We start from the raw sequence: 17,782 nt of genomic DNA on the forward strand, positions 1-17,782 counted from the left end.
GCACTGGGTACTACCACTTGAAGGGTGCCCCAGAGCAGCTGTCGGCAATATGTTGATAGGCAGCAGTGTGCCGGGTGCTGGAACCCTTTCTACATTCCAGTATCGGGCAATGAAAGAAGCCAAAACTGACAGGTGGGGTGATCTCCGCTCGAAAGGTGAACTATAGTCCTGATTCAACCGTGAGAGAGAGTTCGGTGGAGGAAGAAGTGTTCCAATAAGGAAGCGCTGTACACCAATGTAAAACCCCTTTCACATGCCTTTCCAACCAGATCCGGCTGCCAGTGTTTCAAATGGACATGGATATAAATGGATATGCGTCTGTTTAAATTCAATTGCCTCCAAGTCCGTCTAGGTCTGAATTAAAAAACAGAAAAGTGTTCTGTTTTGGCAGACCTGAATGTGACGGACTGGAGGTAATTGGATGTAAACGGACATGTCCACTTACATCCAACTGCCCATAGACCTAACATGGGTCCGGTTAGTGACATCCATTCCGTACTGCTCCCATCAGCAGGGAATCTGTGCACGGATCCCCTGCTGATCGGAATGGATGCCAGCCCTGTGAAAAGGTCCTAAGGGGTGCTATTATTATTGTTGCAGCAAGCCACTGTCCATCAATGCTGCGGGTTGTTTATCGTTACAGCCCGATACTGACCACAAATGCTAGGGTGAGTGGGATATAAGTCAATGACCATCAGTAATTGGGGGGGTATTTATACAGCCAGCCAATGACCACCAAGGTTTGGGGGGTTATTTTATACAGTCAGCCACTGACCATCAACCCTGGATGGAGGTTTTTTTTATTGAAACCTCAATGCTGTCCCTCCTATTTTTAAATATAAGTAACTATGCAGGAGATAGAGCCTCTGATCTCCTGCATGTCAGAAGGATTGATATGCTACATTCAATATCTCTGCATATCCTTGCAGCTGTACTTACAGCTGCTGCTATCCACCTTCCACCAGCTATTGAAATTCTACTCCCACCCCCAGCTTGCATGATTATTACTGAAAATAGTTTTGATGTATGGGGGCAAGGTGTTAGGAAAAATGAAACAAGTTAGACTTACAGGTCCACCCATTCCCACCACCAACAAACAGGCATAAAGCTAATAAGTACCGCCTAAAAAACAAACAAACTGAATTTACCTATTCTGAGAGTTCATCTCATTCCCATCTCCATCATCCCTTTGCAGCCGTTGCCGTTCTTGGCGAGCTCGCCGGCGCCTCTCTCTGGCAGCTTCCTCATCATCATCGTCATTTCTTTCATAGGTTACTCTGTAATGGGAAGAGTAAAGATATTTTACGTTGTCATCATTTTCTCATTTGTGTTTATTTCGTATTGATAAATAAATATCACACAGATGCGAAATTGCTATTTCTGCAAAAAATAAATGGAAAGTTAAAGCTTAAAGTAGTATTTAACTCTCAAACTGTTTTTTAGTAATAGATTCAGATAAAGCAAATATAAATTGCCCAGGAAAGTATTTCTTTAAACCCTTGCACAAGCACTTACAGTCAATTCAACTCTCTCAGCTCAGCTTCCCTGAACTCCCTGTCCAGTAGAAGATCACAAGGGACAGAGCAGTTTCCATCAGTTGTCCATCTACTAGCTTTAAGATGGCAGGAGGGAGGAACGGGTAACAGAGCAGTGGCTTGGTTTGCTTTGTTTGTGTTTGTGGAGACACATACAGCTTATCAGCACACACAAGGGTGTCTCCACAGAACCCTGCAAGGGAAAGGAGCCACCCTAAAACAGAATATCAGGGCCAGTGCTAAGCGGACCAGCTGATTTTTCAGGAAATTAAAATGTTTAAACATCAAGCATCAATCATCAGCATCCATTGTAAATTATTTCATCATCACCACTTTAACTCCAGGCTAAACTCATGTTTGTTTCAGTTAGTCTGGGAGATGTTAGAACCTCTGACAGATTGCCATCTGTGAATATGTCAGGGGAGATTTTACCTTGCCTATCCTAGCGGCCGCACAGGAAGTTATCTCACCAACAAGGACAAAACCAGCAAAAAAAAATTGGCACGCTTCCACACTCTAGCTAGAGTTGTGCTTTAGCACATGGTTGGGAGAGGTTGGGTCCATGTCCGACTTTTTAATTAAAAGCCAGAATTTGCATTTATATATTGCATTTCATTTACGCTGGCTATATCTTTGGATCTATTGATGGTTCTGAAATACAGTTTTCCCTAACAGTGACCTTTGCTTATGTATTTCTTCATCATATGCTCATTTTGAAGTAAAGTTTTTTTTAGTGGGGACACCTATTCCACTAACATCTTATATGGCAATTAAATTTCAATTGAATTCCTCTTATTTCCTGTTGTGTCTCTGGGACAGGACATAAGCAAAACTCTCCCCTGCGGGATGCAGACAACATATAATAACCATATAGGGCAGGGGTAGGCAAACTGCGGCCATCCAGCTGTGGTGCAACTACAAATCCCATGAGGCATTGCAACTCTGACAGCCACATGCATGATTCCAAGAGGCAGAGGCATCATAGAATATGGCATCATGGGAGATTTCCTCTCATTTCCTGTTGTGTCTCTAGGACAAGACATGAAGAAAACTCTCCCCTGTGGGATGCAGGCAACAAAAAATAACCTGATAGGGCAGGGGTAGGCAAACTCCAGCCCTCCAGCTGTGGTGCAACTACAAATCACATGAGGCATTGCAACTCTGACAGCCACAAGCATGATTCCAAGAGGCATAGGCATCATGGGACATGTTGTTTCACCACAGCTCGAGGGCTGGAGTTTGCCTACCAGGAGTGTGAATCCTTTACTACTTTATCAATAAATACACTTTAGGATAAAATCTCGACATTCAGATTGGCAAAGACACAAATTCAAAGGTATCATTCCACATTCGAGCTTTAACAAACAAAGACAAGAAAGTTTCTAAGACAAGTTTGAGTCATTACACTGAAATGTATAATAACCGATAGTTAACATACCGTGAATTCGGGTCGCACATACCAATTATCATTAAGCACACGTTCACTGTGTGTAATTGTGCAACAGCGGTGACAATATAATTACGGTTTCATACACTGTATAATCTACAGACAATAAAAAACCGACCTGTAATCCATCTCTCCCGTTTCTCATGGCGGCCGTCCTTCACTAGAAAGGATAGAGTTTCTTGATGGAAGGAAGTTTTACACACGAAGATACTTAATCTACTCTATTAAATATGTATGTGAAGGGAGGTCATCGATAGAAAATCCTACGTGTCTCTGCAGCGGGATCGTACTTAGAGAGAAACGTCTGTTTTGAACGCAAAGATCTGAACAAACGCTCCTGGACTAGTACCTGCTTCTGTTCTGTAGATAAAGAGAGACTCTTTAACCAAGCTAAACCTGACCATACACTCTACCATCTGATTGTGCAATCTCCCCGTTTACACCTAAGCATTTTGTAGCACAAAGCTAAGAGCTGCAAAACACTCAACACAAGGAATCCCATTGTTTTCTATGGCCCCTGTTCACACTTGAGAGTTTTGTTGCCTGTACCAAAATGCCTGTTCCTGGGGAAAGTACACAAGTTACTCTTCTGCAGATTACTGTGCTTTTGGCCCAATTGTCTTCAATGGAAAGGCCTGGAAATGCGTGACACAAGTGTTTTTGAGCATTTTGATGCTCGTTTGTTGCACAAGAGCCAGCCTTCCTCTGCAAAACACACTGTGGAACAAAATAGAGTGCAAGCACAAAACGCTTGGAAAAATGCTCAGTCCCTGTTTACACCTTTGTTCATGGAAAAGAATATGGAAACCCTAACAATGGATTTCTCTTATTTACTCTCTTTTGGTCTGTTAAATATACCATTGGAAGCATTTTGTTATATCTGTTTATTAAGTGCACATCCACCTGTTGACCTTACCAGAAAGTCAGAGCTGTCCTGTGCCCACTTCCTATGTTTTTTCAAGGACAGTAATTAGCCCTCCAAATTCTTACCCTAAACTACAGAATAATTAGCCTTTATGTTGTAGAGATCTGAGAGTGGGAGTGGTTGAGTAGTTTAGCAAAAGACAGTTGGCAGAGCTGACATCGCTCAGTCCACAAAAATGCCGCATGGTGTCTTCAGCAGGACTTAGATGATGAGTGGGTTTCTGGCAGACCACCAGGTATTTTTCTGTACTTGCAGGATCTTTATATAGATAAAACCTGGGGAAATGTGTATGTATTGCAGAGATGTACCACGTATTTTGCTTTGACATTTGCTTTAATATAATTTCCTTTTAAAGTGCATGAAAATGGTGAGATCCCTTATTTATCCAACAGTCACTAAAGTAGCTTTTCTATCATATAGTTAAACATTAAGCCTAGGTTCACACCAGATGCAGTGCGTTCCGGCCCGATTCTGGCCAGAACGCACTGCATCGCATTGCGGCCGGCTCACTTTTTGCGGTGCAGGAGGGGGCATGGCGGGCCATTGAAGTGAATGGCACCGTAGCCATGCCCTCCGGACGCAATACGATCGTCTGCACGGGGTCGCATGGCACATTGTGCCTGCGGTCCGGTGCGGTCCGATCAAAATAGTGCTTGCAGCATTTCTATCGCACCGGACCGCAAGCACAATTCACTTCAGAATGCACAATCGCAAGGCACAATGGCACTTGGTGCAATTCACTTCAATGGCCCGCCACGCCCCTTCTGCCCCGCAAAAAAGTGAGCCGGCCACAATGCGATGCAGTGCGTTCTGGCCAGAATCAGGCTGGAACGCACTGCATCTAGTGTGAACCTAGCCTTATACTGGAAATTATATCTAAATCAAAAATATTTAGTGATTCAGTGCTTCAGAATTCCAACATTATTAACGCTAATTGTTGGGAAGCACAGAGCCTCAGCCGAGCCCGGGGGTGGGGGAAACATTTCATTTGCAAAACTTGGGACGAGGTGATGCTTGTAAAGTCATCTTTCTAAAAATGTCTATTTCAAATGTCCCATAAAACCGTCAACATTGTCACGAAATCTAGCCAAGCCGAGGGCGAACCTGGCAAGCCCCACCGCATCCTCCTCAATCAGCAAGGCCAGAGGAGACACAGACTGTATGGGGGTTTTCGATTCCGTCACCAAAACATCTAAAATTATTCCCTTATTAGGACAATGATTGTGCAATAAAAAATCCCCTCACAGCATTACATGATGACAATAACCATATGTTGGAAGAGAAGGATAGTACAATTCAAAAAAAAAGGGAGAAAAAAGGTCATGAACAAAATGTCAGAGGGAACAAGTGGGCTTTGACTTTACAGGATTTTGTTTCTACAGTTTAAAGAGGTTTTTTTTAACATTTATATAATGCAACCCCCCCCACACACACACACACAGTCCCTTTTACAGAGAATATCCTACAGTCCCTTATACAGAGAATACCCCACAGTCCCTTATACAGAGAATATCCTACAGTCCCTTATACAGAGAATACCACACAGTCCCTTATACAGAGAATATCCTACAGTCCGTTATACAGAGTATATCCTACAGTCCCTTATACAGAGAATATCCTACAGTTGCATATACAGAGAATATCCTACAGTCCCTTATACAGAGAATATCCTAAAGTCCCTTATACAGAGAATACCCTACAGTCCCTTATACAGAGAATATCCTACAGTCCCTTATACAGAGAATATCCTAAAGTCCCTTATACAGAGAATAACCTACAGTCCCTTATACAGAGAATAACCTACAGTCCCTTATACAGAGAATTACCTACAGTCCCTTATGCAGAGAATACCCTACAGTCACGGCCATATTCGCCCAGTTGTTATTCATTGGCCGGGACCTGCTAGAAGACTCTGGCAGGTGCTGGCCAATATGAAACAGTTGGGTGTAGCTAGCTGTCACTGCTAGCTCTGCCAAATTGTTTTTCTTTTTTTTTTCTTCTTTAAAATAGCTTTATTTATGTTTTATTTTCCTATTTATTTACATTAAAAAAAAAAATGTCAACTCTTTTTTTTCTCATTGTTCTCACTTATTTTCTATTTTGCTCGGTACCACGGAGGTACCGAGCAGAATAGCCGAGTTGAATGCCGCTCAGCGGCATTCAGCTATTCACTCACTACCGTTCGGCCCCTATGAGAATAGGGGCAAACGGCAGCGAGTGAGCTGCCGGAGCTTCGGCTCAGCCAATCCAGATGTTGGCAGCTTTGCGAATAACCCCCTTAAAAAGGTGTGAGACTTCAACATTTGCATACAGGTCCACTTTAGCATAGCATTTCACTGCAGTATCTGGCTCCACCTTTTTTCTCCAAACATTTACTTCTGATGCCCATGTGTTAAGAACAGACTTGCAGCCACCTGACACAGAATCCCCAGTCAAAGGCTCTCAAGCCTTCAGAAAATCCACAGCTTAAACCTGAAGAGGCTCCTTTTCCCAGCATGCACCATTCCTGAAACCTCAGGAGGCTTAAACGTAGCATAAATAAACACATACAACAAAACACCATTGTCATCCCTCCCCGTGCCACCACTTTCATAATAATCCTTTTTTTCCCTTTCCTATCAAATGGTTTCGTTGTAGACTTTCTTCTCCACTAAATCAGTCTGACTAGTCTGGCTGGTGATGTCGTGCAGACGCTTCATGGGGATTAAATTGGACACTGTATAATACACAGGATCAGCTCTGTGAATAATGCTTTTAGAGGTGGGCTGTTCTGTTTATTATTCTCACTGCGTCTTTCAGGGACGCTATACTATCTTTTTTTTGTTCTAAGTAACCTTCACCTGAAAGAAGGTTCTGATGTGACTTTAGCATGTTAAAGGTAAAGTGCACTCTTTGAATAAAATAAATATACACTTCTTCATAAAAAAGTGCATTTAATAGTTTTTGCATTGGGGCCAGTAAAGCATTGCAACTACAATCAGTGTATCGCAGTTTACTTGATACCAAGTAATATTTAGGTACTTACACTGCTTGCTATTAAAAACAATTTTAATGTATTACTGAATATATGTCTGTGAAGGTTCTCATTCATCCAGGTCATGGTATATCTGTAAAAAATAAGTCAAGGCAACTGGACTTGCTGTATTTTTCTTGAAGACGTTTCACTGGACATCCGACCAGCTTTTTCAATTCAGAATGACTGAAGTCATTCTGAATTGAGAAAGCTGGTCGGATGTCCAGTGAAACGTCTTCAAGAAAAATACAGCAAGTCATTCTGAATTGAGAAAGCTGGTTGGATAACCAGTGAAACGTCTTCAAGAAAAATGCAGCAAGTCTAGTTGCCTTGACTTATTTTTACAGATATACTGAATATAGAGCAGCATTTATTTGTGCATTTTATATCTGCCTAGAGTTCAGCTTTAACCCGCTTCAAGCTGCTTTTGTATTCCCACTGACTAGTATGAAGGGAGAAGCAATTGTGATGCAAAGAAAAACTGGTTGACTAAGTGAGCACATTATGGGCAACTTACCCCTTAGTTTGCCCTCCTCCAGTGATGACAGATCCATGATTAAAAGGGGACTTGTTTCAAAGTGTGAGCCATCTTAGGTATGTCTCCTAATGTTTCCTGTACTGTTTGTTCTTATTGAACTTTTGTACTGTTGTACGAGTTATTTATGTAGTTTGCATTCTATACATGTAAATCAATAAAATGTTTAAAAAAAAGGGGGAATCTCTGATGATAAAGTCGTGGTAGGTAACATCGCTGTCTAGTTTTTGAAGATGCAAATGGCAGATCATCCTAACCTTTCCTTTACAATGTAGTAAGTCATTAACCTGGAACATGCACATAGCAAAATTTTGGAAGGGACAGTTACATGCTGAGGTCTTTCCGTTTGATGTGGTTTTTGGATCAATGTGCAGTTGATTCCTTACCTCTGTGTAAGTAATTTTATGTTTTAATACATTTTTACTTGTATATACTACACTATATTATCCATTATCTTGTGGCATGGATCGATTAATTGATCGGGAGGAACTCGTGGAGTTTGTTGGATTCTCGGAGAGGGGGGGAGAAGTATGGAGATCCTGGGAGACAGCTGATGGGATCGATAGTGAACGAATAAAGGCTCTAAGCTCACCAAAAACATGATCTGACCATTTAAATGTATGGTCAAAAAAAATCTTCTGGTGAGTACATATAAAACATCTTAAAACACCGGAGGAGATTTACAGGGTTATTCACAAAAGGGTGAAGAGTCTGGAGAAGGCAGAAGTGAACAATCTAGGCCAGAATAGCGGATTTGGAAGAATTCTACAATTCAGCTCACTTTCCAGTTCAGCTATGTTGTCCTAGATTGTTCCCTTCTCCTGTCTACTCCAAACTCTTCACCCTTTTGTGAATAACCCTGTTAATATTTAACATTCACATCACATAGAACTTTGGGCACCATATTCTGAAGTGTGGGAACTGAAAGGAGAAATATTTATTCATTTTAAGCACTGTTGGGTGTATTCAAAATGAATCACTTTATTCACAGGATACACACGGTGAGAATAGTAGAACTTTGTGGACTTATATGTGAACATTTATTTGTTTTATTTTTAAGTGTATTTCCAGTCTTTGAATATATTTTTTGGGATTTGTATTAACTCGTTATAGGGTATTGCTCTTGATGTGGAATTCATGGGAGGCATATTGAATATGGGAGAATAGTTCTCACTTATTTGTAGATTTTTTGTTGTTAACTTATTTACCAGCGCGGTGCAATAGATTTGATAACATTAACACATTGTGGGTGGCACGGCAGCGGTAACTTTCAATAGAGTAAAATTATTACATTATTTTTTACTTATTTGTTCAGAGTTATCCTGATAGCGTGGAATAGTTAAAAAATTATTTTATGCACGTAGCAAAGTCTTGGCTCCCAACCTGCATATTTGTTCCAGGTGAAAAAGTCATAATACTGAAGGGCATTCCCTGTCACTGATCAATACTAGAGTCAGCTGTGCCATAGCAATCCTCATGAGCAGCCACCCCATCCCAAAGTCAGTAGTGTCTCTGCAAGCATCATGGTTATGGTCCTATCCCAGAGTCAGCAGTGTCTCTAAAAGTCCCTGGCTGTAGAGCTGCTGGCTGCTACTGGCTGCTGTCCTCTGCAAAGGCTCCCCCCCCCCCCCCCCCCCCCCACACAATTATATCTTTTCTGAAACTGTGCTCAAGGCTGAATAGGGGCCCAACGCTGGGGTGGAGGTAGGGGAAGCCTTCGCAGAGGACAGCACATATAAAATAATACACTTCCCCCCATACACATAAAAAAAATAGACCCCCCACATATAACATAATAGGGAGGACGTGAGGAGGCATGATCCCTGGTGATCCAATAGTGATCTGCTGCAGACCTTACTAATCCATCCTTTCGGCCAACGTTCACTGAAGGATTTCAGAGCGCTGGCCTAAAGGATCCGAGTGGCGGCACAGAGAAGCAGCTATGCAGTCTGCATTCGACAGAGATGCAGACCGTGTAGCTGCTCCCGCAAGTCAGATACGCAGTCCGTGACAGCATACCTGACTTGTCAGCTGGCTGCAGGCCACAAAGTACTGGCTCGCCGGCCACAATTGGCCAGGGCCGGTACTTTGAGACCCCTGCTCTAAAAACATCATGGTCACTGCCCCATCCCAGAGTCAGCAGTGCTTCTAGAAGCATCATGGGCCACTGCCCTACCCCAACCAGCATATTTGTTTCAGAGTCAGAAACTCACTGCGTAGTGAAGCTAGGGTGGGGTTAGTGGAACCACAAACCAGCGAGAAGTGACTGTTGTATTTGTATCATTATTACACGAAGCAGCACCCTGCTGATTTGTGCAGTAGGTTTCTTACCACTGCTGGAAATTGAAAGTGATTCAGAGACACTGAGCCCTCGTTCACACCTGAACGTTTTGTAGCGCGTTCTACGCTCGACGAACGCTCTACAAAACGCTCAAAAATATAAATCCCATTGTATTCAATGGTCTCGTTCCCACCATGGCGTATTTCCACCCGTCCCTAACGCGCTACAAAACGGGCCACACCTGAAAAGGTACAGGTACTACTTTGGCCCATTTTGTTGCGCGTTTCCATTGGGATACAGCCAAGTAGCCTTCGGAAACACGCGACGGTCGCGCAACTTTTTTACCGCGAATCGCCATTTCGTGTGCACCTTACTGTATAACTGGTAACAAATTGTTGAGTGCGTTTGTCGTTTGTTTTGCTTGACCGATTTGGTGCAGCGACGCATGGGGTTTCTCAGATGTCCTTGGGATGTGCGGGATCCCTTGTGTGTTTCTGTGCTTTTAACCTCTTGCCGTCCGCCCGTAGTAAAAAAACGGACGGACGGCACAGCAGCATCTGCAGCAAGGACGGACGGCAGCAATTTTTTTCTGCTCGCGCGCGCCCCCTAGCGGGCACGCACGGGCAGAAAAGACCCGTCCAATGCGAACACCCGGTACCGGGTGTTTCACAAACCGTCCTTATTTAATTAATGGATTAGGTGCGGTGTGAAGCTTCTCCTGACCTCCACAGTCTTATCTTGTGAACTTTCACAGCACACCAGTGACAACAGTGATCCTGACAGTGTGGAGCTCAGTGAAAAAAGCACATATTGAAAAAATTAGAACAAGGCTGGGGATGAAATGTTGCTGAAATTGTGAGAGATAAAACGATATTTTGTGAGCATAAAAGATAGCTGGAACATTTGCTTAGACGTTTACAAATAAAATAAACAGCAGGGCTTATTTGTTCTCTGCGATCACTTCCTGCTGCTGGGAATGGGCCCCTTATCTATTTAACAAGCAGATTTTTCACAGCTTTGTCAGTTTAACTATTAATAACATGTTTATACTACATCCATGTGCTCATTCATTGGATAGTAAAAAGAAGAACAAGGAAAGCATGCTTAAATGCCTTTCAGTATTGTTCCTGGAAATGTCTCATTGCCTCCATCTTCCTATGCATTGTACATGAAATATCCATGCCTTTCATCCTTGACTAAGCAGCACATTGAACTTGGAAATAGCATGTTCCCCATCCAAGAGACAGCAGTGCCTCTGCAAGCATCACTGGCTGCTGCCCCATCTCAGAGTCAGCTATGCCCTTTTCAAGTATCACATGTCACTGCTCCATACTAGGGTTAGAAGTGCACCTGCAAGCATTATGGTTCTGAACTTGCTTCTGGAAGCATCAGGGGCCACCACCCCACCTCACAGTCAGCAAAGCCTCTAGAAGCATCATGAGCCACTGCCCCATCCCAGAGTTAGCAAAGCCTCTGCAATTATCATGGACCACTGACCTATTCCAGAGTCAACAGTTCCTTTGGAAGCATGGGTCACCAAGCCATCATAGAATCAGCAGTGCCTCTACAAGCATCATGGCCCTTCTTCCTTTACCATCCCAGAGTCAGTAAAGCCTCTTACAATTATCATGGGCCACTGATCCTTCCCAGAGTCATCAGTTCCTCTGCAATCATTATGGGCCAGTGCCCCATCCCACAGTCAGCAGTGCCCCTGCAGTCATCATGGGCCACCAGCCTATCCCAGAGTGAGCAGTGCTTCTTCAAGCAGATCTTTGTATGTCTCTTGTCCTTTTTTATACAGAACACCTTACTACAGTAAACTCCCTGTTATCTGGCATGCACGGGGATTGGTGGATTCTGGATAAATGTAGTTTCTGGTTGCTTGAGCGTTACTATTAAAAATAGGTCTAACTAATGCCATACCCCATACTATACCATATCATAACATAGAAAATGTAAATGCAGTTATCAAAAGCAAATTAAGACACATAGACACACTTAAAACAAATTAAGACAAATAGGCGCACAGTTGTTTCCAGGGTAATACATGCCGCAGAACAATGGGTATACATTGGATTTTTTTTTTCCTGATTAGATGAGAGTTCGGGTTAGTTGAACACCGGATAACAGAGAGTTTACTGTATATATCCAGTGTGCATATTTTTAACACCTAACAGTTGCATGAATACTAAAAGAAACTATGGCAAAACCAACTCCAATAAGATCAGTCACCTAGCCTGTGGGTGGAGCTGAGGGTAGCCTGCAGCTGATAGGGCAGAGGAGCACTATCAGTGGTGACAATGCCGATAGCCCACCTACTCACTATGTCTAAGCAGCTACAGCGGTAACACAACATGACCACTTTGCAGTTATTTCACTGCAGAATGAACAAGGTTGTCACCCTGTTGGAAAATGACTGGATCTGCAGGCAAGGATCAACCTGTTACAGGTGGGAAAACAAATGTGTCATTTTTCTTTTTGCTAATAGTTCTACATTAAATAAGAAGATACATTGTCACATCTCTGCAGCACTGAGATAGTTAAGCACAATTTCATAGAGCCTGACCTGAGGTCATTCTACCAGGCAGTGCCTCATTATCCTATTATTACCAGATTACCGGCATAAACAGAAACATTCACTCTGGATAATCAGACACGCTCACTTTCCCAACAAGTACTTCATTACAATTAACACAAAGGTGTGATACCTATATTATGATATTTCAGCTTCAAGACACAATCCCTGACTTGTACCTACAGATCTGTCCTCCTGTGTCTACATTCGGCTGTCACGTTACATTATTAGTCATAAGTAGTATTGCTATTCTGCATGAATGGAAGTTGTCTGGATTTTGGATTCGCTGCTTGAAAAATGTCACGTACTGGGCCCGCAGCAATAAATCACAGCCCTCTATGAATTGTCGCTGCTCTGGTGTAGTCATTAGGAAGAGTATAATGGGGCTGGGCTACCTATCTGACAACTTCCAAAGTAAAGCTTTTCTACAAAACTGTGATCTAGATTAACGTGACAGAATAATGTTAAAGATAAGCAGCACAGCTAGGCCGCCTTCCAGCCTATGGGCCAGTTTACGCCATCTCCAGTGTGTTCCAGCACAGTTAGTGGCTGAAATGCACTGGATCTCATAGTGGAAGCCTCCCTGCGTTCTGGAGCGTGGCAGTGTCATTCAAGTCAATGGCACCACAGACACCCCCCACCCGCAGTGCGACCCCCCGCACCAGAACATGTGGCACAGCCATGCATGGCAATTACTGGCACCGCCATGCCCCCTCACGCCCCAGAAATCAGAGAGGCTTCCACTATGCAATCCAGTGCGTTCCGGCCACAGAACTCACTGGAGATGGTGTGAACCGGCCCTCCAAGTCTGTGATTGGACAGTAAAGGAGTAGCTGCAGTTCATCTTTCTGCTCTGTCCTCCTTGTGCTGTCTCGCCCAGTGCTGCTGTACTGTTTTTTTTTTTTTTTTACAGTTGCCTGAAATACAACTTTAAAGTGACCCCTTTTGATACAATAAAAATATTAAATCATTTTCATTGTGTAAATTGTGTCATTGTGTAAATTGTGGCATGTATATTGGGTATTATTCTACATCTACATGCAGTATACCTGTTTAGCAATATCTCCAACTAGAGGGATTTGATCAGTTTCCAAGTATTTAAAATACTTGGAGGGGAATTTATTAAAACTGGAGGAGACAAGATCTGGAGCAGCTGTGCACGGCAACCAATCAGCTTCTATCTTTCATTTTCAAATCTTAACTGAACAAACTGAAGAGAGAAGCTGATTGGTTGCTGTGAGCAACTGCTCCAAAATCGTTCTGCTCCAGTTTTGATAAATTCCCCCCTTGATGTTTCTGTGCTTTTACCTGCGATTTTTAAAGTCAGTGACAGGGTCTCTTCAAAGAGCTCCCTGTGCCAGTACTATTGGACACTGTCATGTGTCTCAAATATCGTGTCCCTCACTGTGCACTGTGGTTCCTCCCACTGGACCCTACATCGCAACAGAACCCAATAGTCATGTAACAGCCAGCGGGAAGAATCGCAGTGCCCTGCAGGAGGGTTATGTGCAGCCCCCGGGTGCTCCTTTAGGACAGTTAAGATCTTACTCGCTGTCTGCCGGTAAGTATTCAACATATTCTTTTACAGGCTTCCTTTTATTTACTTGTTTCACTGTAGCAAAAAGGCCGCTTTAAAATTAAGGGGAACACTTCTATATGTTAACAATTCACTCATTTAAAGTGACAAATTCAGGAGTTAAATCTTAAAAATACATTCAAGTACCTTAACTAACTATTACCAAAAATGTATCATATTTGTATATCACTAAGCTGTAGATCCTCAAATCATGTCTGAGGCTAGGTTCAGATCTGAGCGATCCCGGGATGTGTGTCCCCGGGACCGCACAATCTTGTTCAGGTGCACATAGCGATTGCTGCATTGCCCCATTGATTTCAATAGGGTTACATCAGTGCGGCAATCGCTAAAAAGAGGCACAAGTACCTTTTTTTGCGACATACTGCCAGTGGCTTTTTTAGCTGCGATCGTGTTCAATTGGAAATGGATAAAAAAAATAATGGCACCTCCAGTGCGATCGGCTGTGGTGAGCGACTCCGTGACTGCCCAGCAATTCGCGCGGTTTTGTGTACAATTGCCGCGCAGTCAGGAATCGCCCAGATGTGTACCTAGCTGAACTGGTGCTAACTTCTGGAGGGTGGCTACTTTTGTTCCCCATCGTCCCTGTGTGTGTTGTAAAGTAGCCACCACCCCAAGCTCGCTCCTGTGATGGATTATAATCTCAATACAAATTAGTAAACTAAACATGAGATTGTAGTCCATCACAGGAGTGGGCTTGGAGCTACTTTACAACACACACAGGGACCATGGGGAACAAAAGTAGCCCCCCTCCAGGAGGAAGGACAGTATCAGCACCAATTCAGAGATGATTTAATGATCTTCAGCCGAGTGATACACAAATAAGAGACATTTCTGTTCATAGTTAAGGTACTTGAATGCATTTTTAAGATTTAAATCCTGAGTTTAGCGTCACTTTAACCTTCTGATCTATACATCGCTCTTTCTAGAGGAAAGAGGGACTGTCTCTGGACAAGACGCACAGCTGGATGCTGGAAAGAAAAAACTGAACATCTTGGCTGAAGAATGCATTGATTTGTTCTCCCTGTTAACATGCACACACACACAGCACACACAAAGCACACAAGCAGGACGCTCCAGCTAAAGCTTTACAGCTCACTACCTCGGCCGCCTTCATCCCTGGAGCAAGAAACAAAGGCCAGGTTACAGCCAGAATAGTTGCAACAACAACAAAAAAAAGTTAATAACTCACTTGGATAGGGCGGAGAGGCTGTGCCTGTTGTAGGATCTGCTCAGCATGTCTGCCTGTGTAGAAAGTCAATGTCCCAAGAGCTCATCCAAACCCAGCAAGATGGAATGAGACAGTGCAAATGTCATAGTCCTGTCCAGAGCCGGGACTGCCAGATGCTCTTTGCACCTAGGTAGCAGAGAATGCCTTTGCCATGCCCATCAGTTCATGACGACAGCCTTGACTCTGCTGCCTGCCAAGCTGACCCACCACTTTTCATCACGTGACTCCAAAAGAGTGTTCCCTGCTCTCCCCTCTACCGTAATCACTGTAGTAGAGCTTCTTTGTTCTTTGTCTTCCAAATCCATATACATTCCACCCACCCCCCTTCCTGATAAAACAGGAATGCGAAGACCAAGCTTACATCAGCAAGGAGAAATGACTCCAGATATTTTAGGTTTTTCCATTGGGAATTTTTAAAGAAGAAACAACTTTATTCCTATTCAATGCTATTTTATGTTCAAGTGAGAAAGTACTTTGTTTCTAGGTGCTTGTTTGCACCGGATGATTGGCGCAGGCTCAACGCAAGAGAAAATAGGAAACAATTGTTCTTCATGTGTCTGTTCACACCAGACATGAGCAGATGTCTGCGTTGCATAAATATGCAGGATGTGCGCGCAAAGCACGTTACCGCATGTCCGCACACCGCAGCATGGTGCATAAAGTTGAATGGATTGGTTTTATGTTCTCAATAAATGTAAACTTAAAATAAATATAACATAAAGATAAAGAGTACAATGCGTAGTAACAAAGCATCACACCACCCTTCAGAATGGGTACCAGCGCATGCGTGTTATACGGAGCCTGCTGCGGCAGGCTAGTGTGATTAGCCCTTGCTCTAATGTGTACCTTTTAATATTATCAATGTAAGGCTCACATTCCTAAAGTGTATCTAAACAAAATACAAACAAAATGTATTATTTTCTTTTGGACAGAGCGTGGAAGGGTTAGAACCTCTGACAAATTTTTAAAGAAGAACTCTGGGCAAATACATTATTGGGCTTTAACATTTAAAATGTGTGTCAAGGCAAAACCAAAAAAAATTATTAAAAAAATCTGCAGTACATCTCTTCAATACGCACACATATTCCTGTGTTTGATCCCTTTATGTACAGAAAAATACATTTAGATGATCTGCCAGAAAGACACTCAAGTCCTGCTGTGGTCTGACAACACACTTTTTTGTGCACTGAGCGGTGTCAGCCCTGCCCAGATGTCTTTTGCTAAACTACTGAACCACTACCGTTCTCAGATAATTGTAACTTTGTTTGTAGTCCATGATAAGAAGGGGGAGAGGGAGGGCTAAAGAGGACACAGGCCAGCTCTGAACTTCTAATAAGGTCAACAGAATTGTTTGCACCTATCAAACAGATATAACAAAACGCTTCCAACTGTATATTTAACAGACCAAAAGGAAGCAAATAAGAGAAGTTCATTGTTAGGATTTACATATACTTTAACTGAAAATATTTAAGTCCCCGTTCACACTTGAGGGTCGCAGGCATTTGATGCCCGTGTTTGGCGTGTATTCACATTGATTTCAATCGGTCCCTGGGATGTGCGGGAAAGTAGTACATGTTGCAAACTTTGCGACATGCATTCCATGGTTTTCTTCCTGTGTTTGTTCCTCATGTGCACAAACGCAAGGGAAAAAACGTGTTTGCTTGATGCTTTTGGGGTGTCATTAACTAGTAATGGCACTGCAAGCGTATTGTGCGTTTGTGCACGTTTTGTGAACATGTGTCAAAGCACGCCCACCTTTGTGCGCATTCACGAGACGCCCATGTGTGAATGGGGACTTATTGTATATATTTTTTGCATTTTGAAAATATGGTTCCCCTTTAAATTTCAATCATCCAACTGAAATTTCTAATATGGCCCCTGCCCTAGAGTGAGAGAAGACAAAGCCAAATGGACTTCAGTGCCCAAATCTATGTCTGGCTGGGTTTAAAAGGGAATGACAAATAAAATAGAGTACCCAGTAATTCATCTATGTACTTTCTGAGTCATCAGGGATCTGTAACAAGCATGGCTACCTGCCATCTCCACCAGGGGCACAGGTGAGAGGGTTACAATAATTGGGGGACAGTTGTCACCGCATATCACTAAGTGCCTGAACAAGGGCATTCATGGCAGGTATTCTTTTGATGAAAGCTGCAGATTTAAAAAAAGAACTAAACAACTGTTACATTAATATTGCCAGGCCTACTATATAATAAAATATGGCCAAATGTATGTAGACACCCTTCCAAAGTATAGAGCTCAGGTGTTTCCAGTGAAGATTACTGCTAATGGTACCACATTCAAAGACATTTTAGACAATTGTGCACTTCCAACCCTGTGGTAACAGTTTGGTGAAGAACTGTTCTGTTCCAGCGTGTCTGTGTCCCTGGGCACAAAGCCAGCTCCATAAAGACATGGTTTGATGAGTTCGGTTTTGAGGAACTCAAATGGCCTGCGGTCAGATGCTCTCATCCAACAACAATACCTGATCTCACAAATACTCTTTTGGCTGAATGGGTACAAATTCCCACAAAATCCTGTAGAAAACCTTTCCAGTAGAGTGAAAGCCAAGGGGTGACAAACTCCATCGTAATGGCCATGGTTTTGGAATGCTATGTTCAGGGCAACATAGGCATCCATAGAGGG

The 17,782-nt window shown here is 42.9% G+C and overlaps 1 protein-coding gene across 1 annotated transcript in view; it reads right to left on the reverse strand.

Moving 5' to 3' along the window:
* The window catches only part of CALD1 (caldesmon 1), a 76,114-nt gene that overhangs the window by 34,832 nt on the left and 23,500 nt on the right, over positions 1-17,782 (reverse strand). Inside the window, exon 3 of the mRNA XM_018558107.1 lies at positions 1,149-1,277. Within this exon, the coding sequence (XP_018413609.1) occupies positions 1,149-1,277 (129 nt within the window). The remainder of the gene's footprint in view (positions 1-1,148; positions 1,278-17,782) is intronic.

Source organism: Nanorana parkeri, unplaced genomic scaffold, assembly GCF_000935625.1.
Source record: "Nanorana parkeri isolate BGI_ZX_2015 unplaced genomic scaffold, ASM93562v1 scaffold14, whole genome shotgun sequence".
In the NCBI taxonomy this organism is placed as follows: domain Eukaryota; kingdom Metazoa; phylum Chordata; class Amphibia; order Anura; family Dicroglossidae; genus Nanorana; species Nanorana parkeri.